The following is a 21310-nucleotide window of genomic DNA, read 5'->3' on the forward strand; positions in this document are numbered from 1 at the left end:
CTTGAAAATATTTACTGTTTTAAAAAAAATCAAGGGGACCCCTTACTATTTGTTGGCAAAAAAAAGTGTAAAGGGAAACGCTGTGCAAATTTTTTTAAATTTTCCCGCCAAAAGTCTTAGTATATATAGGAAGAAAAACTTTGTCACACCTGTTAATTAAATGTAACTTATTTTCAATTTATTAATAAACTTAGTTAAAGAAAGAAAAGCTTGTAATGAGTTTATACAAGATATTAAAAGATTTAATTTATCCCAATGAAGTGTGATTGTTTTGAGTCGAATTGAAGTATATTAAGACACAAACAAAAGATCACACTTGTGAAATGCACTTTTTATTACAGATAAAAGTAAACTTAATAAGTAGAACCCAAGCTTATTGTTTATTTTTTTTTTTTAAAAAAAATCGGCGCATGCGTATTTTGAGCGCCCGTATTTTTCTAAGTTTTTTGGCGGGAAAATTGAAAACAATTCAACAGAGGTTACCATAGAGAAAACTATGGCAAATAAAAATGAAGGCAAGTAAGACAGAAAGCTAACTTTACTAAGAACCAATTTTTTTGTACTCAAAACAATTGTAAATTTTTTTAGCTATAGAACATCTTATGGTTGTTTAAGGTAATCAAAATAATGTTGCCTTCTTACTAAACCTTCTTTCAAAAATCTTGATTTGGAAAACCAGACAATTCGCAAATATGAAGGTATTCAAATTAAACGTTTTGTGCAAGATGTTACATTGGAAAACTAGACATATAGAAAACTTGATGGCGATTAGAATAACATTTCGTTCTTACTAAACGTCTTCTCTTGAAGTTTTTGATTTGTAAAACTAGACAATTGGCAAATCAAGAATTTCTTCAACGTCTTATAAACTTATTGCTTAGCTTAACGCCTTTTATTTCCTACCGGGTTTTATTTTCAACAATTTAGCTAGCTATCGCTTAATATTCAACGAAAGTAAAACGCACAAACGAGTCGTCGCTTATCAGAAAATACTCCCGAAAAATTTAAACCGCCTAATTTTTCAATACGCTTGCCAATTCTGCAACCCGGCGAAAATAAAAAAGCACTAAGATACGCAGTGAAAATTATTTGCCTTTCAGAAAAAGGATCGTTCGCGAGTATAAATTTTATTTTTCTTGTCGATTTCCATCAGTCTATCATGAGTTTGCCTCCCGATTTGCTTGAAATTTCCACCAGGTCCTTTTCAAATTTCTTGCATGTTTCCACCAGATTTCGATGTCGCTGAACCCGCTGTAAAAAAAAAGAAACGATATTTTGATTAGTCATCTGAACAAACGCTTTGTTAATTATGCAACATGAAGTGTGACAAAGATTAAAAAATTCCAAAAGGCAATGTTTCGAGCACAGTTATAGTAATTTACTTCCATAAAGTCTGCTAATGCCAAAAAAGCCTTTTAGCTAAACCTAATGCTTTTCTCCTGCCAAAGTTTTAAAATCTGTTAACTCTCAAAAGACTCGAAAAAATTAATCAAAATAAACTTATTGTCAGAAATAATGCTCACTGTATGCGCAAATAAGGAGTCATCGTGTAAGTAGCGAAACTTTTCCTGCGAAGTTATAAAAACATTATCTGCAGGCATTCAGTCCCTTGAATTCACCAAATTTAACACTTGTCCTTCTTAATTGTGAAGCTTCCATTAAAGGTTGATGTTGATTGCCCGCCATATAGCGGTTTTCACTTGAGTGTCGAAAGTAAATTGCGTTTGCTTTGGTTTTGCATTACTACGCTTAGTGATTGGCTCAAAAATCTCACGCCACTTTCTCAGCCAATCAGGAGTAAAACCAAAACCAATCGTGACTCGCTCGCGCACGTTTTCCCGCGCTTCGTGCCAGCTACATGTATTTGCTTCGAGTTTTGATTGGTTCACTGGATTGTCTGTGTCGTTTGTGATTGGCCAGACTGATTACTTTAGTTTTGGTTTTACGACACTCAATTGAAAACTGCTCTAATAGCTTATTAACATTCGTTAGTGTCCGGAACAAATTTTTAATTTTGACAATGAGGCATATCTTAAACGTAAATTCCCATGCCAATAAAAATTATTTCTACGGCTAGGCGTAAAAATGACATTTCCAAACAGTTTTTGATCTTCAAAAACTTTCTTGTTAATATTTTTTTAGATTTTTCTTATTAAAACAACACAGATTTTGACCACGTTGGAAACATTATTGAGGTAAGTAAGTCTTAAAAGCCAAGTTTAAATTTTAAATTAAAATTTCTCATCACAAACATTCTTCTTTGTATTCTTATTCTTTGTCAACATAAACAGTCTAGCTGTGAACAAATATCAAAAATAAAAAAGTGGAAACACTCATTATTAGGATAAAATTCGATCTCTGTAAACTGGCTGGAGCTGGATGACACTTAGACCAGAAAACGAGAATAGCAACCAAGTTCAAAATCTGTTTGGTTGAAATGGTAATGAATTGGTAATCATTACATTTGATAGTTTAGAGCAGTTTTCAATTGAGTGTCGTAAAACCAAAACCAATGTTATTACTTCGGCCAATCACAAAAGACACGGACAATCCAGTGAACGAATCAAAACTCGAAACAAATACATGTAACCGGCACGAAGCGCGGGAAAACGTGCGTCAGCGAGTCACGTTTGGTTTTGGTTTTACTTCTGATTGGCTGAAAAATCGGCGCGAGATTTTTAAGCCAATCACTAAGCGTAGCGATGCAAAACCAAAGCAAACGCAATTTACTTTCGACACTCAAGTGAAAACCGCTCTACAGTGTTAGAATATCAACATGGAGCTCCAGTATAGGTTATTTACTAAAGGAATCATGCTGGTAAGGGGTCTTATATATTTGATTGGTTCACTGGATCGTCTGGGTCTTTTGTGAATGGCCAGAGTGATAACTTTGGTTTTGGTTTCACGAAACTCAAAAGAACAGTAGAAAACTGCTTTATTGGCATGGACCTTAGAAAAAAAACTACGTTTATTTGCTTACCTGTTTATACAAAAACTGATTCCATTCTCTAAATGTCTCTCACCATTCAGCTATATTAACTGGTGAACGGCACTATACCCAACGTCTGCCAAAAAGGTAAAATAAGTTATTAGTATCTTGAAGCTAATTGAATCATTTTACTACAATTTAACTAGTTACCAGTTCAACGGCTGTCAATTAACTCGCCCCAAACCCTTCATCTGCATACACAAAGTTATTGCGGTTTTCAGTGAAATGCGAACTCTGAAATTCGATCCTCGACAACGGTTTACGCTTTTTGCTGCCGTCAATCATCTTAGCGGACCTCTCAGGAAACAGAAGCACACTTAAAACAGGTCAAAAGGTAACGTCTGTCAGTTGTGATTGGTAGATTTTTCGATCCATTTTGTTTGTTTCCGTTTTTCATGGTTTGTTGGCTGTCGCCATAATTATGATTGACGGCAGCGAAAAACGCAATCGTTAGGGACGGACCATTATTTTTTTGGAGGGGGGGGGATGAAAAATATTGAAAAAAATTGTTTGCAGGGCCTGGAAAGACAAAATAAATTGTTTGCAAGCACGATATGTATAACAAAAAATAGTAAGAATTTCGAAAAAAAATGTTTGCAGAGGAAGATTTTTCATCCCCCCCCCCCCCCCTCCAAGAAAATAATGGTCCGTCCCTTAGTTGGATTTTGAATATCAGAGTTCGCATTTCACTGAAAACCGCAATAATGAAAACACCTTGGCCTCGGTCGTTCAAAAACAAATTGTGTGAAAAGTGTTTTTTACTGCTCAGTAAAAAAATAACAGGTAATCATAAGGTAGATTTCAATTTGTAAAACCCTAATCCTGAAATGATCAGCATCCCCTTGTTGCCTCTTTGCCTTTATAGAAAATAATGGATTTATTTGCTTACCTGAAGTCTCTTTCTGCCATTTGTACATGTGCGAACGAGCTAACGGTAAACTCCGTCCAACATCTGCCTGCTAAAGGGGTAAATAAAAGTATTAATAGTTAATCAGTAATAATAATTATCTTAGAGCTCTGCATGGAAAGACCTGGGCCCCAGTCGTTCAAAAACCAGTTATGCTCACTCTGGTTTTAAAGTCAACCAAAGTTTCATTTCCTTTCAGTAAAATTCGTTTTGGCTGCTGAGCTTAACTTACAGTTTAAGATAAAAACAAAAAATCAGTAGATCCTGGATTAACTAATTCAGTTTGCTTTAAGCAAGCTAGGACTTTGGTATTTTTGCTTATGATTATCATCTCTTGATGTATAGATATGGTTAGCATTCCCTTGCTGTACCTTCAATTTAGAGAATACTATACTGCTCACCTGTCAGTATTGACACTGAATCCATTCTCAAGTTTTCTTTTCAATTCTTAGTTGTATGAGCGAGTAAAATCATTTTCCTGTAAAAGAGATAAATGAAATATAAATCTCTCAAAGTCAACAGTATTTATTAAGCACAATTTATTTAGTAGTTTATAAGTTTGTCTTCCTTGCATCTGTATAAAGAAGACTGTTGTAGTAAAATCTGTATTAAAACTGATCAATGGCAGGGGTTTAAACTTGACCAAAGCTTTAGAGCGGTTTTCAAATTACTGTCACTCTGGCCAATCACAAAAGACACAGAATCAAAACTAGAAGCGAATGTAAGGAACCACCTCGAAGCGCGGGAAAATATGTGTGAGCGAGTCACAATTGGTTTTGGTTTTAGTTCTGATTGGTCAAGAAAGTGGTGCGACATATTTAAACCACTCACTAAGCGCAGCAATGCAAAACCAAAGCAAATGCAAATTACTTTCGACACTCGAGCTCTTAATTTGCCCTTAATTGTAAAAGCTACATCCACTACCCGATTTGAGATTAAGCAAAATGGATTAGTTTAATCTTGCTTTGACAAATCAAACCGAGTCCTCGTGTTTTTGCATTTCAATTCTTGAAGCAACTCATGACTTGTTCCTGGTTGGAGGGTAACCCCTCTCCGCCGAGCCATCTTGTAACGAGCGCTTATATGAGAAATGTTCTCCTTGCAAAACAAGCCAAACTTAAAATTGGCCACCCCGGTTTCACGCATGCTATGTATTTCCAAACTTGTTCCTGGAAGGCTGCGAGATTCAAATGCATTTAATTAAGTTTATTATTATACATTTTCGAAGCTTTCACTAAATCAACAGCCACAGTCGTTAAACAACGATGTATTGCTTCAAACTTAGATAAAATTCGTAACCTTTAGCCAAGAGCGAAAAAAGCGGTAACTTAAGTCTGTAAAGTATCCCATAAACGCAAGTAGAACCTAACACAAGCGCCATGATTATTCGCAAGTGCTGTGCCGATACTTTTAAATTCAAGAACTTTATTCACATTAATAGGTGCTCAAAGCTACAGAAAACTCCACAGCAAACTCACTAAGCTACAGAATTAAACGTATGGATAGAAGAATATATCTTCAACGTGCATCATACAAGAATTTTGAGTTATTACCTCGTAATGTTCCACTTTTCAACTCCGTGATGTCGGCCTTCCCTCCACGTGTGTGCTGGCGCGCGAACTTTGCTCCACCAAAGTGCGTTATTCCCCGTTTCTGTCTATAACCTTAGGCATTAGATGAAAAATTTCACCAACCACCGAACCTGAAAGCGGCTTTCCGAAAAAGATGACTCCAAGAAGACCGTTGTTAGAGCGACATATTTCTTTCTTGCTCTCTTTGCGTGTTGAAGTGATGATAAAAAAATTAATAATTCAAGTAAGTATTTGCAATTCAAATGAAAAAAAAAACAAAAGAAATTACCGCTGTGGGAAAAGTATCAAGCCTTGTGTTTGTTATTAATAATAAAAGTCCGGAAATCTCGGATGAAAATTTAAAACATGGTTCGCTGAACTTTCAGAAGAACATTCAAGTAAACTGTGGAATACTTCCAAAGATACTCCTCTTTTTTCTGGACTGTTCGGAACGCCGGAAATTGCCCGCGTACCACTGATATGTAAACAATTTTTTTGTTCTTTGCGTTGGGACGGGAATGAGGGGTCGTGAGTCGGGAGTGTGTAGAAAACAAAACAGGAAGATGACTAGCCTTCCACGATAGCTTATTAGTTAGTTGATTTTTAAAATATTACAATGTTTTATACCTGTTGTCAAGTTGCTTTGTATGTAAAGTTTACAATTCAACTCGTGAACGTCTGGGTTCGTAGCAGCTCCATTTTTGTTGGCTTGGCACAGGAAACCAACAACATTGACGAGTCCGCGATTGTGTAAATCCTCCAAAAAGGGTGCCCTGTGGCTTAACAAAATATTTGACATGATGTATACTGGAACACACTGGCACGAAGTCTGCACATTCAGTGAATGATAAGCATGCAGAGAAAAGGAATTTTGTGAAATATTGCCCTGTTTACAGGATACCTTTGAAGAGGGGGGAGTACCGCTGTGCTTTTTGATGACCCTGAACTCAAACAAACCGCATTAAATAACTCACTTTTTTGCGACATTCTTGCGCGGAACTTACTGAGACCAGAATAGCTCCCGCCACGCGAGCATTGCTTCACCGCAACAAGAATGGAGTGTCTGCGGAAATATCAGCGCTTTTCAGTAATCTTGTTAATAGTGGCTTATCTAAGCTTGTGCATCGTTGGACATGACGTCGATAGTAAACGTAAGTAGTTCTTTGATATCCTGTTTTACTCATTCATTCGATTTCTAACATTTTGTTGTTAGGCTGTTATCGTGAATATACAACTGATCATCCACTTACTAAATGAAAAATGCTTTGAACAGTCGCTAACTGACATCTTCGATGTGTCGTAGCGAGGTACCAGTAGACTTCAATAGACTACAAGCTTCATTTTACACCGAAATGAATATGCTATGCTTTGTAAAAATTTTAACCGAAGCAGACATTTTTTTTCAAACGTAGTTAAACTTAATGCATGCTGAGCTACTACTGGTGAATTTATTCTACGTTCGTATTTTTTTTTTCTCATTTATCTAATTAAGTACGAAAGAAGTAAAGCAGTTCAAACTACAGATCAGAAATCCTTGTAATTATTGTTCCTAAAAAGACCTATTGGGGAGACGACAATAAAGGATGTATGAATGTAATCAAAAGGAATATAATTGTATATTTTTAAATGTCTGTAAAACCAGCACATGCTGTGTCTGATTGGGTACGTAATAGCATTTTTAACTTTCTCTCATTCTTTGTGAGTATAGGGAACCATGAAATACAAAAAGGCTAGATCAAAGTGACAGTTGTAAGGACTGATTTACGTTACTTTAGAAAGAAATGACTTTTGCAAAAACGTTTTAATCAGTGGAAGAGAACTGTAGTTCAGGAACACCCGAACGAAGAAATTACCGTATGAAAAATAGGCAACATAACATCTTGTCCCCTGATGAACACTTTTTTTTTGAAGGTGTAATTAATGAATAAGATATAGAGGGGGGTGGGGGGGGGAGCTAGCTGGCGCATTTCGAACTTGGGTTCGGAATAAGGGATTGCAGAAAACTGGAGAAGGTTAAATGTTACGCAACGTTTCTATATTGCTTGCCGGTGCAGATTCCCACATGATTCTCAGTTAGCTTTCATTGGAAACCAGAGAAGGTAAACATATTTTCCATAAAATGTAACTGATTATTAGGCTGTACGAGAAAGTTTCAATTAACGAGTTAATGGACGTATTGTGCAATTTACTGATATTTAGTCTAGATCTGACTGTTGAGAAGACTAAGCAAGGCGTCTACAAGACAAAACGTCGTTGTCTGTTGATTTTGACACGTGTCAGGAAAACACGAGACCATTAGGAAAATCCCATTTATTCTGTAGTAAATTTCCCCTACCTGTCGCTCCATGTTTCCTTTAATTTTTTGTTGTTGTTTTTTTCTTTTTAATGAGTCAGGGGTATGCTAGTCAGAGCAACGATTCTCCTGTTGATGGTTTTATATATTCTCATCACCCGTCTGCTTGACAATGTATTGAAAAAATGTGTTGTTGTTCTTATTCGCCCTTCGTAATCGTAATCTTAAATGTAAGGAGAAATTAGATGTCAATCAGCGCTTGCGATTCACACGGTTTCAATTTGATCAAGTTTTGCTTTAATGATTGCAAAACGACCAGCTGTCAGACAGTCAAACTAGTAGCAAGTTTAAATCCTCGGAGCGGCGAAAATACGTATTATTCAAAACAGCTTTATTTTAAGTTTTGGATCGTAAACATTTTAAAGAGAAAAATTACTGTTTTAATCTTTCAACAAAGGAAACAGTACCAAAGGTATATGACTAAAGGTCTTTAAGTCTCAGCAGGCAAACCTAACAGGAACAGCGGGCGCACGTCCTTTTGTACAAAATAACAACGTGATCATTACAAACAAAATGTAATCAGAAATGTTATAGCACTGGCTGGAAATCAAAAACCGCCAAATCGACTGTGTAGCATACCTCTGTGGTAATAAGTACTCGACGAACTTGTTCCAGCATTACTGTGTTTTATGTTTGCGATTTAATAACTATTTCATGTGGAAAAAAACTGGCTGAGCCCGCGATTGTCGCCAGACGCGTTGCTAAGCAACATAACGTGTCCTTTTTTACATCACACTTACATGACAACATCGTAAATGTTCGTAAGTACTGGCGCCTGGCGCTGGTTTATTTTATTTTTGTTGAAAAGTCTTCAACGAAGCACGCCAAACTTTGTTCCCTTCTGTTAACTGCTAAATATAACATTCAGACCTTCTTTAATTATAGTGTCAACTCCCATGCGAAAAAAAGATACTCTAGAAAGGTAATTCTTGCTCTTCTTCGTAGTTTTTCGATCCGCATAAAGCAGGCAGGCCTCTTATGGCATGGATTTGTATGTTTCTTTATTACAATTATTTTATTGTTTTAGAAGAAGATCAAAAACCGCAAGATCACCACAATTACACGATTTCTTCTGGAAGCGGAAGGTGAGGTGTATTTTATGTATATCTTAGAATGCAATAATACTTGTGGTAGAAAAAATGGACAAAAAAATGGACCGCAATTTTCTGTCTGAGGGAAAATTCTAAAATAGCTGTAGCCTGAGTCATGCACGTAAAATGCTAATGACATGCTCATAGTGAAGAAAAAACATCCAGAACAAGAAATGTACAGGGATTGCACATTAATTACGGTGGCCCGTAAAGGTTTACATCACTTGTGCTTGTATGATCGATACTACAACCCTTTATCAGTTAATGCTAAAATAATAGTACAAAACGAATGCCCAATCATTAGTAGACAAGTTACGATTACCTTCTAGCCTTGACATACAGGTTAATTTTAAGCACAGCAGACTCTCAGCATAACCGGTGTCAATGACACCCTTAATTTTAGCTTTGATTGTTTAAACCTCCGTGTTTTTTATTTATTACTACTTTTTGCAAAGTTTAAAAATATTCTCTAAAATTAAAGGGGTTCAAAGCCACCTTAATGCGCTTTACATGGTTTTATTGGAAATATCTCGTTCGCTTTTTAGCAATGCAAAAACCCTATGCTCGTCTCAGACATCTATGTTTAGGGGTGTTGTGTAAATTGATTTTAGAGATTTTTGGGAGAAGACAGTTTTCTAAAGAAGTTGTAAAAATGAGAGAAATAGGAAACATTGAAGAAGATGTAGTTTTAAAGATAGAATAGTAGAGGACACCAGACAGTCCCGACACCTGAGCTGTGTGGGGGATCACTGTCTTTGTGCCACTCCCCTTATTCCATCCTTAATACTATAAATTTCACCCAAATTTACGTTAAGTCCCCCCTTAAGTCAGCGAGAGTAAAATATTCCTAGTATTATAAGTAACTACGTGACCTTAAATCTCACCTTTACAGTTGCGTAGAAGCAGAACGCCCCGCCGACAATATCCTGACACAAGCTATCTGCCATCCGTACAGCGCAGGCGCACAAAAACCACACCAAAACGAGGTTAAACCAGACGTCTGTAGGTCTATTATAGGAGATGAGCTTTTGTTCGCCACACCGGCCGAGCAGGAATGGCGCGAGAATCTGTTTGTCACTTACACAATACGTTTTCGAGGGGGAGCTGGACAAATACCACGCATGCCAGAAACTCCCAGACAGCTGCTGACCAAGTTTTGCTGGCGGCTCATCGTGCACATGTATTGTCGATTCCTGTTACCCAAATGTGACATGACGTCATCCAGACCTCGGGCCCAGCCAATCTGCAGGGAAGCTTGCCGAGAATTTAGGAACCACTGTCAAAGGGAATGGACTCACGTACAGAGGAAGTACAAGACTGTGTCTTGGAAAGTTCAGCAACTTGCTGCTGGTGTAGAAGGAAGTTCTTCGCTTATGTGGTGTAAGGATCTGCCCAGACGAAGAGGAGGAAACATTCCAGAATGTTACTATCCTGAAATGTTAAAAGGTAATTGCTGTTCTCTTTCCAAGTTCTTGCGATAAAATGTTTACTTTCAAAAAAGACATGGGAACAATGAAGGTACTTACAACAAATCAAATGCAATTCCCGAAATGTAGCTTGAACAGGCTGCGCCTTAGCTTAGCTTCGTAGTTCCAGAAACTTTAAGCAAAAAGTTGTCGAGTCATGCTTTTGTCAAAAAAAGATGTCATATTACTTAAATACTACGTCTACTTCTAATTAAGGAAAGCCTGTATGATTTTATGTTTTATAACTTTCCTGTTCTTTATTTATTTTGCCCTTAGAGAAAAAGGAAGACCCTCCTCCAATTACAGGTAAGTCGCCGGCGTTACGTAACGTATGTTCTCTTGGCTTGGAGGGACTCAGAACTGGCCGGTCGTCCGGGTGGTTACAAATCCGAAATGAACCTTTTGCACGAGATTTTACTACAAATCCACTTTAACAGTTTATAACATTAATGTCTTGAGTGATTTGACAGGACAAATCTGACTAACAACAGAATTCTGTTCTGAAATACACCGGTCTGGCCGGCTAGTTCTGACAAATGGAAAGCGCCCTAAGGGCTGTACATGGAAGGAGGGTGCCCCGCCGGTCCGGGAGGACCTAGCCCGCCATGAGCCCCCCCCAGAGAGACGGAGTGTACGGGTGGGAAAATGTAGCCTGAGGAATGACACTGATCGAGGCTCTCAACATGATGTGCCTCTGCGTTGGGCCCGTGCCGATTGTGTGTCGTGAGGAATCATCACGATGCCAGGACCGAGAAAAGACTGGCAGACAGGCACGCCGCGCGAACCCCGGCGCGGGAGGGCAACCGACGGAGCACCCAGAAGGGTGCCCGGGAGGACGAGGCCGAGGCGGGACCCGCAGGCACGTCGAACGAGAGGGCCGCAGGGAAGCCGGAGCCGGGGCACCCGCCTTCCATGTAAACAGGCCCTAAGTAAGTGAAATCCGCTTCTAGAAAACTTGCGGCCCACATTAAAGCCATACCGTATCGATCCGTGGTTTCTGCCAAACAGTTTGTCAATATAATTATTCTCCATTATTGTTCAAGTTATCTGATACAATTTCCCATTCACTCCTATAAGTGTTTAATGTCACGGTCATGATGTATCGTCTACAGTGCATGGGTATCGAACGTTTTACCACGTGCACAATATGCTTTTGCAATGACACTGTTAATAATTAACTGACTGTTTCATTTCCAAAGATACTTGTTTCTATGGTGACGGACAGTCATATCGTGGGAATGTATCCGTTACGCAATCCGGTTACACGTGCCAGTCCTGGTCTTCCCAGTGTCCTCATCGGCACCACAGAACACCAGACAGCTTCCCTGAACTAAACAATGCCAGCAACGCATGTCGGAACCCTGGAGGACAGGCCCCTCACGGTCCTTGGTGTTACACTACAAATCGCAAAGTACGATGGGAGTATTGTCGTGTGGAGAAGTGTGTAGCACGTGAAGGTTGGTTTGTTTATGAATGATGTTTGTAGCTTAGGCTAAATTGGCTCGCTCAGTGGAAGAGGGACGTGGAGACCCGAAGCGCTTGTGAACGCACTTATTCACACTCCCCTGAGCGAAGTAAGGACAGCACAAAAGACTAAGTTAGTACACCAACTGGTCACGAAATTTTGCAGTGTCAAAATGAGGCAGCAATAATAAAAAAGAAAGACCCCGCCTGGAGCTCGTAATACCAATCAATCTTTGTTTTCAATGAATTTGCTTAATCTTACCCGACATTATTTTCTCTTTTAATTCACAGAATAGAACATGCGTCAGATTGAAGATCCTCCGTCAAGTGAGCTGGAATTCGGATCCACCTCCACTCAACTGTTAATACCCAACACCATCTTATTCCTCCTCCCCCCCCCCCCCCCCCAAAAAAAAAAAGAATGTAGCTAGCTGAAGATGTAAATAAAATTGTATAAGTCCAAGAGACGTGTGACTCTTTTTATCGATTTCCATCTTAAACTAACTTCTTTGTCCGACGGTCCGATCGTTGAACCAGTAGGAGCGCCGCACTGTAAACTTGAGTCAAAATTTCAGCACCTTGGAAACTTTTCTTGACTAATGACTGCATATAGATTTGAGACCAGTGTAGTCTCATACAGCTTAGTTCAGAAAGAGCATGAACCCTAACTTGACAGGTGAAGGAAAGGGCTCGATACCTACTCAAGATTACCGCTTACTTGCAGTTCCATTTTTTCCGCAAAGCTTTTCCACAGGTCTTAACCACGATTCGAATCCTTACATCACCGAGACGAACGGCCTGGGGAGAATGAACAAAGACTTTGTCCATGACATATCCGTGGCAAGAACCGGCGGTGAAATAAGGAGACTTAAGCCGGCGACACACTTGGCGATTTTATACGCCTGGACTGCAAAAAGTCCTTTTTCACCCACCATAAGAGAGTTTGAGCTGCACCGATTTTGTGCATTTCGAAAACGCCAACAAAATGCTCTAGTTTTACGTGATCTAAAGTTGTCATTTTCACTAGTTCAGTTTTCGGCGGCGTGAAACAAGGCTTTCCTACCTTTTATAGCTTATTGAGCAAGAGAACACGCAATTTGTGAGAGCGCATTGCACACTGGGGCTAAATAACAAGGAAAATATAATGGAATTATGGACCGTTATTCAGTGGTTTTACAGACCCACGCGAGCACTTTTAATACTCTTTTCTCCAAACAAACTATGAATTGGGTTGGTCATTTTTGTATATAAAAATTTGGTCTCAACTGATAAGAAAGTAAAGGCATTCCACGCAGCCCAAACGACTTTCGATTTATACTTTGAAGAAGGGAAAGTACCTGATCCCAAGAAAAGACGTGTTGATATGCGTGACTGCGCAGGTCACGCTATCGAGTCACTATCGAATTAGAAAGGGAAAATATCATGGCGGAAGGCGTGATCATTTCGATAACGGCAATAATATGCTTAATAATGCTTGGAGCGGAGAAATGTCAAGGACATAAAGGTATAAGAGTTAATAGTTACTACTGTAAAATTTACATGATCTTTTCTCCTGTAATTTACGATCTGACGGCATTGAATCGCCCCTCACACAGAAGCCGGAAGTAGAATAGAAAGTGAAAATGAGTTCATTTCAACTGATTAGCCTTGAAATACACGGATATACAACTTTTGTATCAAGGGGACAGTCCAATTTCAACTGACTGATGAGAATGAACAGCTATAAAATGTTCTGTGGAAACAGCGCTAGCAAAAGTATGCAAACTACTTGCAACCACCTACTTAGTAATGTAAAAGGTAAGCACTTCTACTCGTTAAAAACTGGGATCTAATCAAAACAATTAAATTATGGGGGAGGAAGAGGTAAGATTCTTTGACACGGAAAAATTTGCGCGCAAACATTTCTGAAGTAAAAGACCCGATGAAAATTAATTGCTCGCAATCTTGCACCGTTTATCCGGGCCTTAAATCTTCTATTGTTTAATTGCATTGATTTACATTAGGAAATGGGTACGACCACATGGATGACAATGTATTCCCATCGCAGTACAAAAAAAGGTAAGACGTTTTTCCGAATGCTTTAGAGAGGGTCCTGAAGATCAAGAGGGGGAGGATATAAATCCCATTTCTCAGCCCATATTTTGCAAGAATTATTTTCTAGCTTATTTTCGTGCAAATCTCAGTCCCATTACCACTTTTTTGTTTGTGATTCCCAAAATCCTGGTCCCAGCGACCCAAATCCCATTTTCCCAGTGAAAACCTAGGCAAATCCCAGTTCCCATTTTACCCCTTCAGGCCCTCTTTATAAAGCTATCTTGTTTGCTCTTTTGAAGGCTGGAAGACTCCGTTACTAAACATGCAGGCTGCGAAAGCAGAAATTGTTGGAATATTTAGCTAAGAAAACCGATTGTAAACGACATTATGTTTTATATTTTTGATTTTCCGCAGCAACAACACTTGTGTTCCTGCCCAATCTCTTCCCTTCATGGATACATCAAAATGCCGGCCATACTTCAAGACAGAAAATGGATATTGTTCCAAAATACTCGGCAGGCGGCTTGTGTTTGGCTCACTCGCCAACCAGAAAGAAAAGGAGACAAGGCTTGTGGACTTCGCCATGGCAAAAGCCACACTGAAATTATTGCAAAATTTTGAAATATCCAAAACCTGTATCAGAGCTGTGGACGACATCTACTGTAATCACTACTTCCCAGGGTGCGACAACACCTCGGCAACACTCCTCCCGCGGCCAGTGTGTAGGGAAGCCTGCGAGGTTTTGGTCCTGCGGTATTGCAAAACAGAATGGTTAAAGGCTAAGGAACTAAATAAGGAGCTGTCTAGTTTACCGGTTAGGAACCAAGTAAAGCATTTTGATCTGATTAACTGCACCGAGCTGCCAAGACTTGAAGGTGGCAAGATACCTGAATGTTATTATCCTAAGAGATTCATGGAAGGTATAAAAGTCAAATCATTTTAACAGCAGATTTCTTTAATATAATAGTTATGCTCTGGTCACAGTCAGTAGCGTTCAGAGTGTTTAGTCCTGTCCTTCTGTCGCTAGTGTGGAAGGCGCGGATAATTCTAGATCGAGCAATCCGGGCTCGAGTCCTTTCAGGTTCTTTGAGTTGAGTTCTTGGCCAAGATACTTGGTTCTTGATGGATTCTAGCGATTGTTTGGGCAACCTGAAAAATGCTGGGGGCAACTTGCGATAAGCTAGCATCCTATCCAGGAGCCGAGTGGTAAAACCCCTTATAGTTTTTATGGGTTGTGGTTTTTGTTTGGTTTTTTGGTTGGAAGGGTAGTATATAGTCCTAGTATATAGTCGCTTATGATACGCAAACAGCGAAAACAGCGAAAAGCTCCGGAGTGTGAGCTACCTGAATCGAATGCGATTTTAATTTAAAACTTTTGTTGTGGCATGGGCTGTACGCTTTATCTTGAATAACTTTTTTTTAATTCTGTATTGTGTGCCTTTGTTTTAGCACTGCCAGAGACTACTGAAGGAAAGCGATTGACGACTGGTGAGTACTAACAGTTCACATCAAAATTGTCCACATTTCTAAATTATACAAATTTATGTTAATTAATTTGTGTTATACTGCTGACATTGTTGATTGTTGATTTACCAGAATCCTGTTTCTATGGCGACGGTCAGTCGTACCGCGGCAATATGTCCGAGACACTGTCAGACTTCACGTGTCAGTCCTGGTCTTCCCAGTGTCCTCATCGGCACCACAGAACACCAGACAACTTCCCTGAGCTGAAAAATGCCGGCAATGCATGCTGGAACCCTGGTGGACAGGCCCCTCACGGTCCTTGGTGTTACACTACAAACCGCAGAGTACGATGGGAGTATTGCCCTGTTGAGGAATGCGACCAGCATGCTAAATATCGAAAGTGATTGCGACCGAGACGCAAGAAAAAAAATTGGGGGGACAGAGAATTTGGCCTAGTTTCTCATTTAACAATAGCATCATATGATTGTCCCTTCTACAATATTTAGTGGCTGAAGCTTATTCGGTTGACCTCGGCAGATAAATGTGATGAAACAAATCAGTGTAACCTACTGTCGAAATAACGGGTTAATAAAAAAAGAAACAAACGTAAGAAAATCACTCAATTGACTTTACGGCGCTTTGGAGAAGAACTGAAGGTCAAATCTGAAGAAATGAATGAATGATATAGGTGCTTATATAGCGCATTTACAAAGCTCAAAGCGCTTCACAGTTAGAATTTTATTGGATGAGACCGGAAAGAATCCTAAACTTGTAAAACCACCAGCAAGTCAATGCCTTCCATCTTTCAATGGGCATACACAAGGGCTTCATCCACAGACTTAATAGTTAGAAACACCCTGAACGGCATAATAATCAATACCAAGTGAATGTGCAGCTTTTACAATAGCTTTCATTTGAATGATACAAACTTATGGTCACACACTTTTAAAAGTTATCCACAGACATAAATGTTTGAGCCACCTTGTCAGTGTCATGCAGTTGTATAGCATAAAAACAATATATAACTGCTCGATAGCAATCATTTGAATGGTCCTTTACTAGGGTATCATCCACACAATAGTTAGATCTCCATTAATTTATTCCAGGTTTGACTTGTTATATTTCACGACTGATCCAGACATTTTAAAGAGAGATCGAGTCTCCGCTAAGGTTCTTGGGAAACACAAGACGCTATGTTGACATTCTCATGCCCACATTGCAGTAAAACATGCTGTATTTTTTTCAGTTTTCACTTATTCGCAATTAAGTGTAGCCTGCGAGCAAGCTCTTTGGGGGGGGGGGGAGGTACTCTTACTCTCTCCCCTCCCCCATCCCAAATAGCTTGCCTGTGGGCTTAGCAGTTTGTAGTGATCTTTTGTCACAAAAAAAATCCTCTCATTCGTAACTTGAGGACTCAGTTAGGCCACGGGTTTGACCAATTTGGCGGAACTTTCTCATCTAGTTATTTCAATCATATAAAAATTAATCTCAACAGGCTTTGACGAGTGGCAGCAATACTGAAAGGTGCAGTGCTGAGACATGCTTTCAGGTCTTTGATGCGTAAAGCAGTGGACTTCAAAATTGAATGAGATTTCGTTTGAAATGAGGCCCGTTTCAAACCATAGTGGGAAACATTAATCTCGGTTCCATACTAGACCGCTGTTTGGACAAGTGAAGACTTGTATTTATATTTTCTTTGATTACCGAAACTACGCATTTGAACCCCATAATGAAACAGTCGTTTTAGCTACATACCAATAAATAAGGAAAATTATTGAGCATTAAAGACCACATTCTGTATCTATTCTCATTCAAAATGATTTATCGACATCGCCATCAATCTAAATCTTGTCAAATTTTTAACATAATTTTCTTCTGCCTCCTAGACCTGTTCCTATCACTTCGTTGTGGGTTTCCTTTGTTTTCAGAACATTATTTATAGAGGCTTAATTCTATTTTAACTCAAGTTTAAATGTACGTTCCGGCCGCGGTTGAATAGTCATAACAGCTTGACGTGAAATGAATGTCCCTCTCCATTAGTAGGGAGTGGACCATATTTGCTCTCGCAATGACAGAAGGTTCAGCCAAGATGCAACTACGAAGCAATAATCATTCCGTTGATCTTTTGGACAACAGCGGAACTAGAATTGTTTTTAAAAATTTAACCCACAACCGGATCTGAAGATGTCCCCGGCCGGTCGCCGCAGACTGGGCACCAAACCAAAATCCTGCTGGGACGGAAGCTGTGAGGTTTCAGAACTTTCCGGTTTTGAGCTGAAAATAACAATGTTTCGACTGTATGAAAGAAAACGAAATTAGAGATAGTACAATAGGACAAAAGGAGAGCCAAAATTTTAAAGCCAGTTTGTTTTATAACCAAGCATGCAGCATTAAGGTCGAGGTGAAAAGATAAGAAGGCCGCCATTTCGTCGGGTTACTCTCCGAAAGTTTTGGTGGTGGGGTGGTGGTGGTGGGGTGAGGTGTGAGTTCCAATCCTTAAAACTCTCAACCTATGTAATACCACAATACGGGATTCTCCATACCCTTCGTCATGCCTGAAAAAATGCTTAAAATGTCTCAAAAAAGATTTTTCTTACTACAACTCTCAATTTGATACCGCAGAGTCTGGAATTTTCCATACCCTAGCGTCATTTCCATACCCCAGAATTTTCCATACCCTACTTCATCCCTGAAAAAGGCATCAAATTCCTCAAAAAAGTTTTTTCTATCTACCACACCCAATTCAAGCCTGCAGAGCTCATACACCCAACACTTTGGCCCCTATAGAGCTAGTCATTCCCCTCCCCATCCCCATCCCCACCCTCCCCCCCCCGGAATATAATACCAAAACAAAACAATATGTGACATGAACTTGGAACTGATAGGGTAAATTAACCGCCGTTTAAGATAACACTGGTGTTTTGAGTTTTCAGCTGTAAAATATCAAAATGTCATTTCCACGCCGAGTTGATAATTTTACAAGCGTTTAAGACAACGCATAGAGACGAGGGGTCATGACCCCCATGTCTATTGTTAGAGATTCGTTTTCACACGAATCTGTTGAATAATACACGCGGCTACTATCACTAGAACACACGATGAAAAAAATGGAATAAGTACATTGTACAATTGTTATGACGAGCGCAGCACTTCGTTTTACAAAGACAGTGTTTTGAGATTGTATTTCCCACGCAGGAAGGGGAATTAGATAACCAATTATAAGACTCTTGTCCAAAATTCTTATACACATTCACCCGCATACGCCTTGCTCAATCTTTTTGTTGTTGTTATTTTACGCTTTGTTCAACCACTCATTGATGACTAGAGTAAACAAACCGCAAAGGTAACTGGGAGATTTCGGTTGGAATGCTTGGCCATGAGTTATATAAAGCATATACCGCACTCATACCAGGTTTGAAAGTGCGCTGTTACATTATAAGGCATCATGCCTCTCCTGAAAAAAAAAAAACCTAGCGTATGAGAGATAATTGTCTTTATCTCCCTTAATTAATTTCTCAAGAGGCTACTGACGCGACGGAAATCATCACGAAATTACCGGAAAGGGTGTGATACATATATCTGATAAGGTCACGCAGATGGCCCGTTCGCGGTGAGACCTCACGGCAAATCAGAGATTTCTATCGTGTGCTGTTTAGTCCTCAGTTGTGAAACAGAAAGACACACAATGGCTGAACAGCGGCGATTTGGAGTTCTTTCGTCGTGTTTAATGATTGCTTGGGTTTTAGCAATAGGATCAGCAGACGACAATGCTCCGGAGAAAGGTCAGAAAGGTAAGAGAGTTTCTGATATACGGTACAACACAGAATCCTTGAGTATTTTTAGTCATTTGTTTGTGATATAAATCTGTGAACAAGATTTGTGAATCGAGACAATCAAAGGGCTTAAATCGATTAACAAGTTCTACACGCACGACAACTTCAAATTGGACGCAGTCTGGCTTGTAATAGGAAAATTGTAAACAACTAGTTATTACAGATACTTTCCTGTAATAAATAAAACACCGGCCATAAAACACCTTTCTGTGATAAGTTAATTCGTGGCTTTTTAGTCCTGGGGGGGAAGGTGGCTCGCGCTTTCCAAAATCACTGATCGGGCTTCCTCTAATCGTTGTTACTCTTTCCATGTTTCCATGTTCTTCTCTAATTGTACACTATAAAAGGAAAGTTTATCGTCTACTATTCACTGATAATTTCTGATGAAATCCTTTTTAAATTCGAGAATATGAGGAAAGACTTGAGCTTTTCTCTCACGGCTCCCAACCCCACCCCAATTTCCTCTTTGCTCCCCCCCCCCCCCCGTCCTTTGAGGAATTTCACACTTTATGCGGTCTGCTAATCCCCAGTTTAAAACTTATTATTTTGGATTGAAATTAGCAGCCCTAAACGAGTCAGTATTATTTCATTCAACTGTAAAACGACTTATCAGATTAGTGGATCCAAGAAACTCCTAGCTCTACAAAGACTTCTTTGACACTTAATTCGATTTTCGCTTCTTTTCCGCGTAATAAAGCATCAAACGGAACATTGTGGGTGAAGCCCTAGTGTGTGCCCATCCGGATAAACTCTTGAGCAGTATTTTCATGTGGCGTTTTTATTTTGCTATATAAGCTGGTTCCGAGGTTTGTAAGTCTGTGGATAAAACCTTTATATAGTGTGTGACCATTCAAACGAAAGCTATTTTAAGGATTTAATTTTCTGTGTGGATGATTTTTAGCCTTAGGGTGAACCTCGCCCTAATACCAACAGACATGTCTAAAAATTCTTCATCTCTGGTCTCCACACAATGTTCTTAGACCCTTCTTATAAGTCGGAAGAATTTGATCAATTTTATTCTCGTAATAATATATTGAAATTTTCTGACTGCTGGGGCTGAAACGATTACAGCTATAAGGCATTGATTCGCTTTCTTGTCACGATGCAGTTTTATCCTTAGATGTTTCTATCAAAAGGCAATATTTGTTATCTTGGCAAATGACGAGCAAATTCTTGTTTCTCAAGGCCTTATCTCAGTGTTCTCACTAGGCCAATGACTTCTCCTACATTTCTGTGGGACGCAAATTATTATTCTTGGCTCCGGAAATGATCGCCAAAATAAAAAGACCGCCAATTATGGGATCCCTGCCCGGAAATGATCCACGAAGAGGCCCGCAAATAATCCCACGAAAATTTCGAAAGGGCTCATAGAATCTGACTGCTTTCTTATATATTTATTCAGCATAATTAGATTTTAGTTATCCCGAGTAAATTAAGTTTAAATTTTTAAATTTAATTTAGTTTTGTATCAAAATAATTCTACATGGTAACAAAGCGTGCATTGTTGTTGAGTTCCATGGCTTGAAAATAACTTTAAATTTCATTAGTTCTTTTTAGTTTACACATATATCCATTTCTTTTAAACTTTTTATTTGTCTTTTTAAAAAAAATCTTGTTATACACTGAATCACTTTGACCAGGATCCGAAACTACCATTCAGTAGACTTTTTAACTTGAAAGGCGCCCATTAAAGTACAGCATAGCTTTGCTCGTCGAAGGCACTTGACCAAAGACAATGATCCTCTTTGCACAGTTTTCAACAAAAAAAAAAACAGCTCAATTTCAAATATAGAAAACTTCATTGATACATGTATTTTTAAGAGTTTTTGTATCAACCAAAGTCATGATTATTTGCCTTCCATTTTCAGGAACAGATCCCATTTCAGGTGTAAAAGATTTTCTATCAATGAAAAAAGACTTCTCTTTGAAGTTTTCTACAGATGTCAGTGTTAACGTCATTCAGCAGAACAATAATAACACAAAGATGGCCAACAAAACACGGTAAGTACGCATAACATAATTGAAGAAGATTTTATTGGCACGGTCTTGTCGAATCTTGCAAACACACAAATAGCAACATTATTCCAGCCTCTCTCACGCTCGGTGTATGTAGAGGTGTCTATTCTATTCTCTTCTCG

At 39.0% G+C, this 21310-nt stretch overlaps 2 protein-coding genes and 1 long non-coding RNA gene across 3 annotated transcripts in view; 2 read left to right on the forward strand and 1 right to left on the reverse strand.

Annotated features, from left to right (window-relative positions):
* Positions 1 to 1128: 1128 nt before the first annotated feature.
* Positions 1129 to 3950, reverse strand: LOC144652020 (uncharacterized). Its single transcript, XR_013570428.1, has 3 exons — positions 3879 to 3950; positions 2981 to 3065; positions 1129 to 1251 (listed from the first exon to the last, which is right to left on the reverse strand). It is a non-coding gene; the product is annotated as an uncharacterized LOC144652020 (long non-coding RNA).
* Positions 3951 to 6461: 2511 nt separating this feature from the next.
* Positions 6462 to 21310, forward strand: part of LOC144648233 (apolipoprotein(a)-like) — a 43481-nt gene continuing 28632 nt past the window's right edge. The window contains exons 1-7 of the mRNA XM_078507851.1: positions 6462 to 6618; positions 8848 to 8905; positions 9804 to 10357; positions 10654 to 10683; positions 11577 to 11834; positions 18936 to 19130; positions 21041 to 21173. Of these exons, the coding sequence (XP_078363977.1) occupies positions 6522 to 6618; positions 8848 to 8905; positions 9804 to 10357; positions 10654 to 10683; positions 11577 to 11834; positions 18936 to 19130; positions 21041 to 21173 (1325 nt within the window). The 5' untranslated portion in view covers positions 6462 to 6521. The remainder of the gene's footprint in view (positions 6619 to 8847; positions 8906 to 9803; positions 10358 to 10653; positions 10684 to 11576; positions 11835 to 18935; positions 19131 to 21040; positions 21174 to 21310) is intronic.
* On the forward strand, positions 13215 to 16303 carry LOC144651802 (muscle, skeletal receptor tyrosine protein kinase-like). The gene is made up of 5 exons (XM_078511805.1): positions 13215 to 13345; positions 13845 to 13899; positions 14290 to 14795; positions 15325 to 15363; positions 15472 to 16303. The coding sequence occupies exons 1-5, from the start codon at positions 13264 to 13266 to the stop codon at positions 15741 to 15743; spliced, it is 954 nt and encodes a 317-aa protein (XP_078367931.1). The 5' UTR covers positions 13215 to 13263; the 3' UTR covers positions 15744 to 16303.

The sequence above is a fragment of the Oculina patagonica genome, chromosome 4 (genome assembly GCF_052425735.1).
Source record: "Oculina patagonica isolate OP01 chromosome 4, crgOcupat, whole genome shotgun sequence".
Classification (NCBI taxonomy): domain Eukaryota; kingdom Metazoa; phylum Cnidaria; class Anthozoa; order Scleractinia; family Oculinidae; genus Oculina; species Oculina patagonica.

Bases quoted from the DNA above. Each gene is read 5' to 3' on its own strand.
- LOC144651802 (XM_078511805.1), top strand. From the start codon at position 13,264: ATGGCGGAAGGCGTGATCATTTCGATAACGGCAATAATATGCTTAATA. The intron at 13,346-13,844 runs GTATAAGAGTTA...GATTTACATTAG, and splicing joins GAAATGTCAAGGACATAAAG to GAAATGGGTACGACCACATG. The intron at 14,796-15,324 runs GTATAAAAGTCA...CCTTTGTTTTAG, and splicing joins TCCTAAGAGATTCATGGAAG to CACTGCCAGAGACTACTGAA.